Below are 14,092 nucleotides of genomic sequence, written 5' to 3'. Positions count from 1 at the left end.
GGTCAGTTCCCACTACACTAAGTACTTGATTTCTTTTATTCTCTGGTTATTACTATGCTAATCTCTGTAGCTTGCTTCTCACAGACAAGATATACCAAATGTTTCAATAACGAACTATTGAAAACCAATACCTAATCAAAAACTTAGCATTTCTAAAGGCAGTGTTGTAGAACAGACTCTTTTAAGGGTTTCAAAATAGGGAATAAAAGGAGACCTTGGATTATGAATGTGATGACAAGATTTTTTTTTAAGTTAATGACTCAGTAGCTTTTTGTTGAGTGTATACTATATGCCAGGCTCTCACTTGGATTTAAGGATACAGTACTGGATAAAACATATCATATCTCTGCCTTCCTGGAGTTTGCTCCCCAGCAAGGGTGGGAAAGGCATGGGCATGAATCAAGGAATGACATGGATAACTCTAAAATGACTGCTCGCCTAATATTATCACAGAGAAGTACATATTGACATGATAGACTAGAATTGGGGTGGGGATTGGCCTGGTCAGAAGCCAGGGAAGTGGTAAGAATAAAAATAATAATAGTAATGGAAGAATAAGAATTCACAAGGTAAAAGGGGAATGGAGTTGGGTGGATAGTTCACAGAAGGTGTTTATTCATTTAGCAAAAGTTTATTGAACACCGACTATGTGGCACAAATACAGTCACAGGTGCTGGGAATACAGTTGTGAAAATTCCTGCCCTCATGAGAGTTGTTGGTAGTTTAGACCAAGATGTTGGCAGAGGGGTTGGAGAGGAGTGGCTTGAACAATATTTGGGAGTTAAAATGGACAGTCCTTGGCAGGTGGAATGAATTATCGCTGAGGGGGAAAGATGCTAGGATAACTCATAGGTTTCTGGCTTCTATAAGCAAATGGGTGTCGATCCAGTCACTGAGCATAGGGACACTGGTGGAGGGGTGGTATATTAGTCAGGGTTCTCTAGAGAAACAGAATCAGGGGAATATCTATCTCTCTATCTATCTACAGATATATAAGAGGAGATTTATCATGGGAATTGGCTCACTCTGTTATAGAGACCTGAAAGTCCCAAGATGTGTTTTTTTTTTTTTTTTGGAGAACCAAGGAACCCAGTGGTATAACTCAGTCCGAGTCCCATGGCCTGAGACCCAGGAAAGCCAATAGTGTAAGCTGAGAGAATTCATCACCACTAGACGGGCCCTACAAGAAATGCTTAAGGAAGTCCTACACTTGAAATGTGATTTAACATCATGAAAATATGAAAAACAATCATAGAGCAAACAAACAAGGAAGAGAAGAGACTCAAATGTTATCACTACAGAAAACCACCAAACCACAATGATAAACAATAAGAAAGAAAGAAATGAACAAAGGCTATTCAAATCAACCAGAAATCATTTAATAAAATGAAAGGAATAAACCCTCACATATCAATAATACCCTTGAATGTAAACAGATTAAACTTTTCACTTAAAAGATACAGACTGGCTGAATGGATAAAAAAACATGACCAACTATATCATGCCCGCAAGAAGCTAATCTCACCTATAAAGACACACGTAGACTGAAAGTAAAGAAATGGAGAAAGATATGGAAACCTAAAATGCACATGGAAACCTAAAATGATCAGGAATCGCCATACTTATATCAGACAAAACAGACTTTAAGTCAAAAACAGTAAAAGGAGATAAAGAAGGTCATCATGTAACAATAAAGGGATCAATTCAGCAAGAGGATATATCCACCCAACACCAGAACACCCAGATATGTAAAGCAAATATTAGATTTAAAGGGAGAGATAGACTCCAACACGATAGTAGTTGTGGACTTCAATACTCCACTCTCAGCAGTAGACAGATCACCCAGACAGAAATAAAGAAAGAAACTTTGGATTTAAACTGCACATTAGACCAGATGGACCTAGCAGACATTTACAGAACATTTCATCCAACAGTTACAGAATGCACATTCATCTTATCAGTACATGGAAAATTCTCCAGGATAGATCAGATGTTAGGCCACAAAAAGAATTTCAACAAATTTTAAAAAATTGAACTCATATCAAGTATCTTCTCAGATTATAATGGAATAAAAATGGAACTTTGGGAACTGTACAAATACATGAAAGCTAAACAACATGCTCCTGAAGGACCACTGAGTCATTTCTCGAAAGAAGACATGCAAATGGCCAGCAGGTATATGAAAAAAATGTTCAACATCACTAATCATCAGGGAAATGTAAATCAAAACCACAATGAGATATCATCTTACCTCAGTTAGAATGGCTGTTATTAAAAAGCTGAAGAATAACACATGTTGGCAAGGATGCAGAAAAGGCAATCTTATACTTTTGGTGGATATGTAAATTAGTACAATCTTTGTGGAAGACAATATGGAGATTTCTCAAAGAACTAAAAACAGAACTAAAAATTGACCCAGCAACACCACTGCTGGGAATACACCCAAAGGAAAGGAGTCAGCACATCAAAGGGACACCTGCACTTGTGTATCACAGCACTATTCACAAAAGCAAAGATACGGAATCAACCTAAATGTTCTTCAGTGGAAAAAATGGATAAAGAAAACACGCTCTATGTATACAATGGAATACTATTTGGCCATAAAAAAGTATGAAATCATGTCATTGGCAGCAACATGGATGGAACTGGAAGTCATTATTAAGTGAAATAAGCCAGGCACAGAAAGACAAATGCCACATGTTCTCACTCACATGTGTGAGCTAAAAAGGTTGATCTCATGGAGGCAGAGAATGTAATGATATATACCAGAGTCCAGGAAGGATGTGGAGGGGAATGAGGAGAGGTTGGTTAATGAGTACCAACATACACTTAGCTAGAAGAAGTAAGTTCTAATATTCAGTAGTAGAGTAGGGTGATTATAGTTAGCAATAATGTATTATATATTTCAAAGTAGCTAGAAGACTTGAAATGTTCCTAACACTTAGAAATCATAAATATTCAAGATATGATGGATATCCCAAATACTCTAACTTAATCATTATACATTCTAACATGTAACAAATACTCACATATGTAAAATATTATATATCAATAAAATAAAATTTTTCAAAAAGAAATAGAACTAGGTGACAAAGGGAATATGAATAAAACCTGTCACTCATGGGACTCATCATTTCTTTTGCTTTTGGCATTTCTAGAAAGGTTCCAGAAGGTTAATCTTCTATAGGCCACTTAAAAAATACATTTTCCTAGTCTTCAGTTATAGTTGATTTACTTTTCTGTTAAATGCTGACCTTTTTTGCCACTCGAGTTTCAGTTTTAATTGTCATCAGGAGTCACTTGGGTTATTCTGTGAAACAGAGTGCTTGCTGACATTTAGTTTAATTTCTTCTTAGTATTTACAGGGAAAAGTAATAGGAATGCAAATAAATCCTTGTGCATAATAGTTTAATTTTTAAAATATTTGTGGAAGAACTAAATGTTCTCTTGAACATTGGTGAGAAGAGTTCTCTTTTTTGTGGTGAATATTCTGGTTGATATTAGAAATATATTAGGAATGGAACAGTATTATAAATAGAACACTTCTTGTGGTTCATATTTAAAATGTGCATGCAGCATTTTTTCCCTTTATCTTTATTGTGCCTAGGTTTTAAGTTAGAGATACCTTGGAAATAAGTGAAATTTTGATGCAATGATGATGTGTTCGTTATAAAAATAACTTTAAGTAAGCCCTCCCCTACCCCATAACACTCCAGTTGATTATTGCATATTCTTTTTTGGTTACTTTGCTCAAAGCTTCCTTTTACTCTATTTATGGATAAACCAGAGAATAACAGAATTCAACCAAAAAGAGGTAGACATTGTTATAGGGATATAAATTTGTTGTGGACTATTCTGTTTCATAGTAAATCAGGTTACCCAATGAAAGTGATTGCCTTTTTTGTTTTTCATGAGATAAAGTTGAAATTTGGGTTGCTTCTGAGGTGAAATGGCTGGTTCTTTATTTCTGGTTCTTCCTTCTTCATAACAGAACTCAGGAGTGTTGTCAGAGTATATTTGCTTCCATCCTGATGTATCCTTTGTCTACCAATATCCTTTTTTAATTAGAATTTCTAGCCGGGTAACAAGGGCCTAATGCAGGCAAGGAATATGGATTTATGTATTAATATGATACATCTCTCTTAGTTTTCATTTTATTTCCTTCCCAAATGAAAGGAAATACAGGAGTGGAGAGAGGATCAAGTGAAATTCTTCTTGGCTAAGAGTGTGGCAAATAACAGAAAATGACAATGATGTGACACCTTTTTTTCCTCAAGTGTATTCTCTGGCCTGGAATGGGAGAGGGATGCTCAACAAGCCAGGAATTTTCCTTTCTCTTTTTCTCTTAAGCTTTCTTCTTTCTTTTAGACTTCACTTTGTTCAAGACAAAAGCAGACAGTCTGATTAAGGCCAATACTGTAAATTCTGAGTAAGGCCAATGCTAATGCTTCAAAATTCTACCTGTTTTGTTCTGCTATGTCAGCAGTGAATTTGCTGGAACACTTGGGTTATTCCCTTAGTCATCTCCTGGGCTTTACCAATAGCCAATTATGTGTTTACTTCACTTGTTAAGAGACAGAAGAGTTCTAGGCAGCAGTTTTTTCAAAGTGGTGCTGCTCGATTCTTCCCAGCAGTCTGGGATTAGTGGAATCAAGGCTAACCTTTATGCAGTGAGCATAGCACTTTAGGGAGTTGTGTTGGGAGGTCTTGCTGGGAGCCCTGAGAACCTTGAGCCTAGGTCCTTTGCTGGGCCTGGTTGTAGAAAGGATCTACAGACTATGGTCTGCTTCTTACCCTTTCCTCTATGGTCAGAGGGTGGTATACATGGTCATTGCATTTTAAGCATCACTAGGATGCATGGCTACGTGTTAGGCCTGTTAGGTTACAAAGAAGATAGATTGCAGCCCGCATCCTCAAAGTCTTTTATACAGGAAACAGGAGAAGTGTGCCAATAATAAAAGACCAGTATTGGTTCAATGTGAAAAAATTTCTACAAAACCCGAAGTGAATAAGAATATATTTCACTCCCTTAATTTCATACCAGAAAAGAAATCCTTTTTGTCAATTTGGTGTATATTATTCTGTCAGTTTGTCAATACATATATACATACAAGTATATATACACACACGTATATATACATACACGTGTGTATCTACGTACATAAATAACAATGGGACCGTGTTGTATGTCATCTTGCAAGTTATTTTTTTCATTCAGTGTATGATGAACATTCTCTGATGTCACTACTCTAGATTAACCTGTTGTTTGTGATAGCTGCCTGATGTTCCTAGTATGTGTGCTCATTTAACTGTTATCTTATTGAGTATTTAGAAGGGGTTTAGTTTTTCACTATGAAATAATGCTGCAATGCACATCCTTATTTGCATGTTTATCCTATTATTTCTATAATATGGAATTCTAGACTGTTTTTAAATTGTTTATTTTTAATGTTGAAAAACACTGCCTGCTTACCCTCCAAAATATTGTACTAGCTTATACTCCTACCAATAGTGTATAATAAAGATATTGATGGCATAAAATAGTTGAAAGTCTGTAGAAGATTGTGATTATAATATGTTGCACTTTGATAGCACTTTGTAGTTTATTATATAATTCGCTTTCACCTATCTTATTTAATTCTCATAACCACCCTATAGTGGGGTTTTATATCTGCATTTTTGAGATGCAAGAGTCAGGGAAGTTCATTGACTTGCCCAAATATTTCTTTTAATAAATGGAAGGGTCAAGACTATTGCTCAGATATGTTTTCTCTGTTTTTGACGTCCTTATAGTGAGATGAAGTCAGGAAAGCCTTGAGGCGGGCCATGCTTAGATGACGTTTTCTTAGCATTTGTGGAAGTTTCTAGGTTTTATGTAGGTTACTATGGATTTGAAAGGAAGAGAAAAATACAGAAAATTATTCAAATCAAACTGCATGTAAAGAGAAGAAAATATTTATTGAACCATGAAAGGATTTTTGATTATACGTACACATAATATGTATATGTATTACCAGCCTAATGAATTTTAACATCAAGGCAAAATTTCTTATAATGAGTTTCTTTCTAAGGCTATGGGCTATAGTGTGGTGCTCCTGTCTTTTCTGTAGGATTTGCAATCCGAGCCATAGAGGTAGTTAGCATGCACTCTGAATATTGGGCCACTTGGGGCCCCAAACTGGTGAGGCAAGGATAGCAGGACTCTCCTAGAGGGGATAGAGATGGAAGTGGTAGGAGAGACAACGATCCTAATGGGCTGGCAAAGCCAGTATACTCCAGCATGTCGGTTGGAGCCAAGGATGGTCTCTTATCTGAGATTGGACATGGAGGTTGGCTTTGAAAATTTTTAGGGAGAGATTCAGCAAAAAGAAAACAGAAGAGAAAAAGAAAAAGAAAGGAGTGGAAAGGAAAGAGAAGAAAACTATCTTGAAGAACTCGCCCTTCTCTTGACAGGAAGAGATAAAGAAGCTGACCCTGTTTAGTTGACTGGAGTTCAATGCAGGTGTCCCACTTTTTGCTCCTTTTCTCTGCAGTTCCAGTTTTGAGGAGGGCTGCTTTGCAGAGTTTGATGGAAGCCCCCAGCACTTCAGCCTGTGAACTCTTCTGAAAAACAGCTAGCATGTATATTACTGCAGCCTCAGGAAATCCTTTGGGGCACTCAATGAATTTGCATGAAGAAATCTTTCATTCGACTTACTAAATACTCACTTCTATTAGGATTTTAGAATTTTCACTTTCTCAGTATGTTTGTGTTATGTGAGGTTGTGATTACAAGGTGGTCATTCTGATTTTAGAGACCATATGTGAAAATTAATCTCATTACTTTGGAGCTTTATTATATTTTTTTTTTCTTTTTAACCAGTTATTGTTACCATCTACACTGGGAAACACTGAACAAATTCAGCACTGTTAAGATTCCTTTTTACTGAATCTCATTTTTTGGGAAAAAAAGTATTTGAATTTTCCATGCATATTTGGATTCCATGTGTCACGTATTTCTTGGCAGACCTAGACTTTTGTAATCAAGGCATAGAGCCCTACATTTCCATGAATATCCTCATAAAAATATAGACATAACCCTGATTTATTTCCTAGTCATTCCTCTATTTCTTATAATTGCTTTTTAAATTTAGTAATATGTTTTTGAAAATATGTGTGATATGTAAAAGAAAACAAACTAGGTGTTATGTTTTTCTCATACCAGTGACATTTCTGTACATTATTCTCAGTTGTACAGGATAGTATAGTGGCTAAGAGCAGACTTCCTGGGTTTAAATCTCAGCTTTACCCATTATTAGTTGTGTGGCTGTGGGCAAGGTATTCGACCTTTCTGTGCATGAGTTTCATCATCCTTAAAATGGGGATTATAACAGTAATAATCTCATAGAGTTGCTGTGAAATTTTAAAAAGCTACTATATATTCAAAGAACTTAAGACAGTTCTTTGGTATTATACTCCCTAACAAAACTCAAGAGAAAAGAGGTTATTCTCTTTAAGAATACACATTGCCCCTGTGAGTACTGACTATCTTGCCACGTCTGTTCCTTTGTGATTCTGGGTACCTACACAACAAAATTCTGAGTGTTTTAGGTTCCCACTGTTTTTATTCCATATGTGTATGCTATAGTGCACGCGATTATTAGCTTTCTGATTATTTTTCTCTGATACATGTACGATATTGTGTGAAAGAAGGGAGTCACAGGATACAAAACATACTGATATTATACTTGACAGTTTAATTTGATAAAATTATCCAGGATACAGATGTATGCCAATCAGAACAAAGTCTCCAATAATGGAAGTCATACATGTAATCAGCCTGTCACCAGGTAGCTGTCTGGTGTCCCCAGGAGATGATGCTATTAGTATATTCCAGAAGTTGGGTTTTGGTCTCTATGTTGCCAGGTTGAGTGCTCAGTGGCTACAGCAAGATTGGTTTGGATAGGTGGAAGTCCATGTTGCTGAGCCCATGTACAACCTCCATCCCTTCTGCCATGGCCACTTTGTTCATAAGCCCTTTAAAGAAGGACAGGAGTGGAGAAAAAAGTTGATTGATCTCCATAGAGTGGCTCATCTCATCTACCTGATTATCAAGTTCCTTCTCTCTGAGGTTGCTATTTGGTGAGCATTTGCATGACCAGCCAGCGAAACCATGAGCCACTGTCCATGAATGAATGTAGTTCTGTCCCTCTGGCATGTCTTCTTCTAAATGACCAGGTATACCATTCGAAGTTTTGCTCACCAAAAGATTTGCCCTTGTCCTTCAGGCTCCTGAATGGGGCTGATGTGCTATAACTCTTCACCCTTGGGTGGCACCAACATATCATGTAGAACCATCTGTAAATCAGGCCTAATTTTTTTCTTCTTTAGTTAACCAGCCATAAGAAACTCCTCTCAGTGAAACCATAGGTAAAGTTTAAAGAGAGGATCATTATAGCAAGAGTAGGAGCTATGGGAATCTGGGCTGCTTGTTCATGTTGCTTAACTGTGTCTTGAGGACCTGCCAGGCCTGATTTCATATGTACCACTTCTGCTTAAAGTTGCAATACTCTATACACACCCCAGCTCTATAGCTTCAGAAGGTCAGACAATACCAAGTTTATGTGGAACACTCATGTTGTATAGCTTTGTTCCAAAATCCTAAAGGTCTGTGCTATGATTCACCTTTAAGGGGCCTGCCAAATGCCATATAGCATCCCTGTCTGCCACTTAGAACACCAGTAAATCTTTTGGCTCATACAGTCCAAGTGGCAGAGCAGCTTTCATAGTAGCCTGGACCTGCTGCTGAGCCTTCCCTTATTATTACTTTTTACTCAAACCTGGCAGCTTTTCAAGCTACTTGATAAATGGGTCAGAATAACATACCAAAATGAGATGTATGTTGCCTCCAAAATCCAAAAAAGCCTACTATGTTCTGTGTCTCTTCTTTAGTGGTAAGAGGACCCAGCTATCAGAAGTGATATCTTGACATACTGCTAGACGCCTAGAAAATTTACAGAGATGGCAGCCTCTGGATTGTAGGAATGTTTCCCCACCCTCTGGCACACATGTACCTTACAAAGGTGTATAAAGGTAGTTATTACTTACTGTTCAGCCAGCGTGACATTCTATGGGATAGAGGGACAACCAAGTTTCCTGAGGACTAGATTCTGACAATGTGCTGGAGTGTTGATAGAGCCCTGAAGTAGGACAGTAAGGTGCCATCTAGAGGCAAACTGCTTTAGATAACACATATAGAGAAAAACAGAATTTGACAGATCAATAGTTGTATACCAGATGCCAGGGAATATGTTGATTTGCTTCAGCAATGAAACCACATCTGATACAGCAGCTGCACTCTCCAAAATCCATCTGTTTTCTGTAAGACCAAATAGGCAACTTGAATGAGAATGTGGTAGGAATGATCACCTTCGTCCTCCAAGTTCTTGATGGTAATGCTAATCTCTGCAGTCTCTGCAGGAATGAAGTGTTGCTTTTGGTTTACTATTTTCATAGTTAGAGGTAGTTCTACGGTTTGCACTTGACCTTTCCTACCATTATAGCCCTTGCTCCATAGATAGGGAACCAGCGAGGAAATCTACTAAGTTTGTGTGTTCTAACTCTGCCTTTCAGAACTGATAGGCTAACCATGGCATGAGTTCTGGGATGAGTGTATATGTGTGAATATATCATTGATGTACGCATTTACATATAACATATAATTTTAAGTTTTTCTTAGTTGAAAAATGTGGTAAGCATTTCCAACAATGGCAAATAAAGACTAGTCTAGATTAGATTTAATGTTAGGACTGTTGTGTAATTATTATCAATACCAACCTGAGCTAATTGTCTGCTTTTCTCATGCTGCCACTGTCCCATTCCTTTGGAAATACAAATTTTAAGTATAAAATTTTTGTTTAATCTTATATAAAATTCTAAGAAACTTCAGGTCACAGTGGTATTTGATGAGAAGTCCTGAGAGGAAAGACTCTTTTAACCTTGTTACTGTGAGATTCAAAAGCACTGCTTTGGTTGTTATACTTCTCAATAAGAAAAGGACAAAGGCCAAGGAATATTTATATTCCCGTGAGCCAAGAGTACAATGAATGAAGAGCACTGTACAGATATGGGGCAAAGGCATTATTAAGTCTATGCACACTTTTAAGTAGTTTCCTGATATTTTAAATTCAAGTTCTTTTTCTTAATGTTTAACTACAAAATTGCTTTTGTTTAATCCCTTTGTAGACTGTATCTTAGGGAAATTGACCATTTATATTTAGTACACACTGAAAAGTTGGTTAGAAGGTCTGTGTTCACAGGCTGGATTTGGCAGTGGGTGGGCTTCAGTATACAGGGTGACTGAGCACCAAGCTGGCATTTTTCTTGGGATGCCATCAAATGTTAGTATCTAGTGTTTTTCTCTTTTGGGGCTGTTTAGTTACTGAAAAAGACGAGCCCTTCAGTCTTCTGCATGGGCAATATATGCCCAGCTTCTGGCAGCCTGGGAATAGGTTGGAAAAAGGAACTAGGTTCTCAAGCTGAATGTGCATTTACTCAGTCCCCTTGTTTTGAGCCCTGCACTGGTATTTTTGAGTTTGGTGCTTGTCAGGTTCAATTGTGCCACAGACTTGGGCTACCGGAATGGGGGTGTATGCTTTCATGTGATTGTTCCAGAGGAGGGGAGAACTAGGTGCGGAGTGGGGTTCCAATGGCTCTGATTGTCAGTCAGTTTTCCAGTTTTCAGCTCCTCCCACACTTTCTGTGGTTACTGGTATCCAGAAGCTTCTCCGGGGATCTACAGGGTGTTTCAATTTCTTTAAAGCATATTTCCCTGGATAAATTGTTCTCTGTTCTGCTTTCTTTAAGTCAGTTACCGCAACACCAGCTGCTTTTTGCCTTAAAACATTAAAGAAAAAATTCCATGTCTACTGATCTGTCTTTCATTCATACCTCTTGTCCTTTTGGGTTTATACATTTTGTTAAAAGAAAAATCCCTTTATCATCTCAGTGTGATTTTGGGGATGTAGTGTCAATGGTCAGTCTGCCATTTTTAACCAGAAATCGAGGAACCATTTGCTCACCTTTTTCTCTTTAGTGCCTGGCACATAGTAGGTTGTTAAATATTTGATGAGTAAATAATTGAATAAATTGACTTGGAAGTTTTTATAGTAATGGGAGGTTTTGATCACAGAAAAGATATTATGACTATATTTGTAAATATAACAACTTAAAAAGCACGTTTTAAATTATGGTTTTGCTTTGGCTCCATTCCATTTTTGTTTTTGTTCATCAACACGGTCAGAGAAAGTAAATATTTTAAAGTGTGTACTATTGCTGGATGGCAATATGTTGTTTACTTGGTCAGACACAATTTTATCTGTTACATTAGGCTTAAGGTAGACATTTGTCTATTTAATTTTTCTCTAGAGGTACACGTGTATTGAGGCTGATTTATGTAGCAAGTGTAGGCTTTACTCTGAATTATATCTATATTTAGAGTAGTTCTAAAAAGGCTGCTGGTGATTATGGCATAAAGCCTTCCAACTACTACTGCTCCCTCCCCATTGGCCCCTTTGTGGTTAAGTTTGAGAGCCACTGGCTTAGTGCGACATCTTATCCAGGTATGTTTTGCCTTGCAAAATGAAAATGTGAGAATGAATAAAATCTATTAGGGGCAAAGAAGTTAAACCATAAAAATTAGAGTAAGTAGTAAAATTGGTACTTTGAACAAATAAATCAGTATTTTCCTTATTCTTAAAGGCAGTCCTGGAAAGAAAGACGGGAGTGTAGAGAGAGACAAGTATGGTAGAGAGGGTTAAAAAGAGCAAACTGATCCTTCATGATGAAAGGTAAGAAGTCAAATGTCACGATTTATAAATCTCATTTCTCATTTCCTTTTTGTGTTCGATTTTGTTTTCAGGCAAAAGGACTCCTGTGGAAGATGGAACTTATTGTCCATTTTCCAGAATGTGTTTCCAAGCCCATCAATGGAACCTGATACTGCTCTGTGTTGAAAAGCTTGAAGAACGCCTGCATCTCTGCCTGCATCTTCCATCCTGCCGAAATCATGGTCATCTCTGCAGTGTTGACTGCGTCCCATTCTGGGGCATCCAACACGACGTTTGTAGTCTTTGAAAACACCTACATGAATATTACTGTCCCTTCACCATTCCAGCATCCCAACATCAGTCCGCTGCTTCGATATAGTTTTGAAACCATGGCTCCCACTGGTTTGAGTTCCTTGACAGCGAATAGCACAGCTATGACCCCAACACCAGCAGTTTTTAAGAGCCTAAACCTCCCCCTCCAGATCATCCTTTCTGCTATAATGATATTTATTCTGTTTGTGTCTTTTCTTGGGAACTTGGTAGTTTGCCTCATGGTTTACCAAAAAGCTGCCATGCGATCTGCAATTAACATCCTCCTTGCCAGCCTTGCTTTTGCAGACATGTTGCTTGCAGTGCTAAACATGCCTTTTGCCCTGGTAACTATTCTTACTACCAGATGGATTTTCGGGAAATTCTTCTGTAGAGTATCTGCTATGTTTTTCTGGTTGTTTGTGATAGAGGGAGTAGCCATCCTGCTCATCATTAGCATCGATAGGTTTCTTATTATAGTCCAGAGGCAGGATAAGCTAAATCCATATAGGGCTAAGGTTCTGATTGCAGTTTCTTGGGCAACTTCCTTTTGTGTAGCTTTCCCTTTGGCTGTAGGAAACCCTGACCTGCAGATACCTTCCCGAGCCCCCCAGTGTGTGTTTGGGTACACAACCAATCCAGGTTACCAGGCTTATGTGATTTTGATTTCTCTCATTTCTTTCTTCATACCGTTCCTGGTAATACTGTATTCATTTATGGGCATACTCAACACCCTTCGGCACAATGCCTTGAGGATCCATAGCTACCCTGAAGGTATATGCCTAAGCCAGGCCAGCAAACTGGGTCTCATGAGTCTACAAAGACCCTTCCAGGTGAGCATTGACATGGGCTTTAAAACACGTGCCTTCACCACCATTTTGATTCTCTTTGCTGTCTTCATTGTCTGCTGGGCCCCATTCACCACTTACAGCCTTGTGGCAACGTTCAGTAAGCACTTTTACTATAAGCACAACTTTTTTGAGATTAGCACCTGGCTACTCTGGCTCTGCTACCTCAAGTCTGCATTGAACCCACTGATCTACTACTGGAGAATTAAGAAATTCCAGGACGCTTGCCTGGACATGATGCCTAAGTCCTTCAAGTTTTTGCCGCAGCTCCCTGGCCACACAAAGCGACGGATACGCCCCAGTGCCGTATACGTGTGTGGGGAACATCGGACGGTGGTGTGAATATTGGAGCTATCTGACATTTTGGGTGATGGTTGTTGTTTATTGACTTTGAATTTTCTTCACATAGCTTCTCCACTTACATTTATTGTTTTTTATAGGGTTTGTGTATGTGTCTGCAGTGTAAAGAAAGAATGGTAATTAGTTATGGTTTTGTTACCAAGCATACACAATAGGAAAATAATCACAAATTTTACCTCCAGCGTTCAAGAAAAGTGGAGAGGTTTTTTTTTTAAATTGATTTTGTTTTTGTAGTAGGAATCAGAATTATGCTTAATTGAGCCTGTGGTTACATTGAATTGTAGGTGTTCTGTATGCTGCTAAGATATGCTTAGTTGATTTTATCAATTCGTTTTTTTTTTTTTTTTCCTGGAAGACACTGCTGCTTTTTGCCATCACATTGGAGCCAAAAACCCATACATCTCAGTCGATAAATATTTAGTTTTATTAAGAAAAAATAACCCAAGGGGGTTAGTGACATTTTGAAGGTCATTACTATTTACTTTGGTGCACTTTAAGAAACAATGTACAAATTAATGCAGTCATATTTTTCAGAATTGTTTTTATATATGACATGTTGTGCTTTAGAAAACATGTGCATTATCATTCTGGGAAGATAGTTTTTTTAAAAATGTATCTGCACGTACAGTTTTAAAGGAGAGGTCATAGAACTGTAGAAATTTTTCTAAGCACAATTGCAACTCTTCAGAGCAATAGGGCAAAATGGAGGAGACAATACTCTTGCAAATTTAAAAGGGGAATGCAGTGAGGAGGGTGGCTGGGGCAGGC

At 37.8% G+C, this 14,092-nt stretch overlaps 1 protein-coding gene across 1 annotated transcript in view; it reads left to right on the top strand.

Moving 5' to 3' along the window:
- Window positions 1–13,752, top strand: part of GPR63 (G protein-coupled receptor 63) — a 50,933-nt gene extending 37,181 nt beyond the window's left edge. The window contains exon 2 of the mRNA XM_012661875.1: window positions 11,900–13,752. Within this exon, the coding sequence (XP_012517329.1) occupies window positions 12,047–13,306 (1,260 nt within the window). The 5' untranslated portion in view covers window positions 11,900–12,046 and the 3' untranslated portion in view covers window positions 13,307–13,752. The remainder of the gene's footprint in view (window positions 1–11,899) is intronic.
- Window positions 13,753–14,092: the final 340 nt, after the last annotated feature.

The sequence above is a fragment of the Propithecus coquereli genome, unplaced genomic scaffold (genome assembly GCF_000956105.1).
Source record: "Propithecus coquereli isolate 6110/MARCELLA unplaced genomic scaffold, Pcoq_1.0 Scaffold74, whole genome shotgun sequence".
Taxonomy (NCBI): Eukaryota; Metazoa; Chordata; class Mammalia; order Primates; family Indriidae; genus Propithecus; species Propithecus coquereli.
The sequence above is the reverse complement of the archived record's forward strand: the minus strand, read 5'-3'. Positions and strand labels throughout refer to the sequence as shown.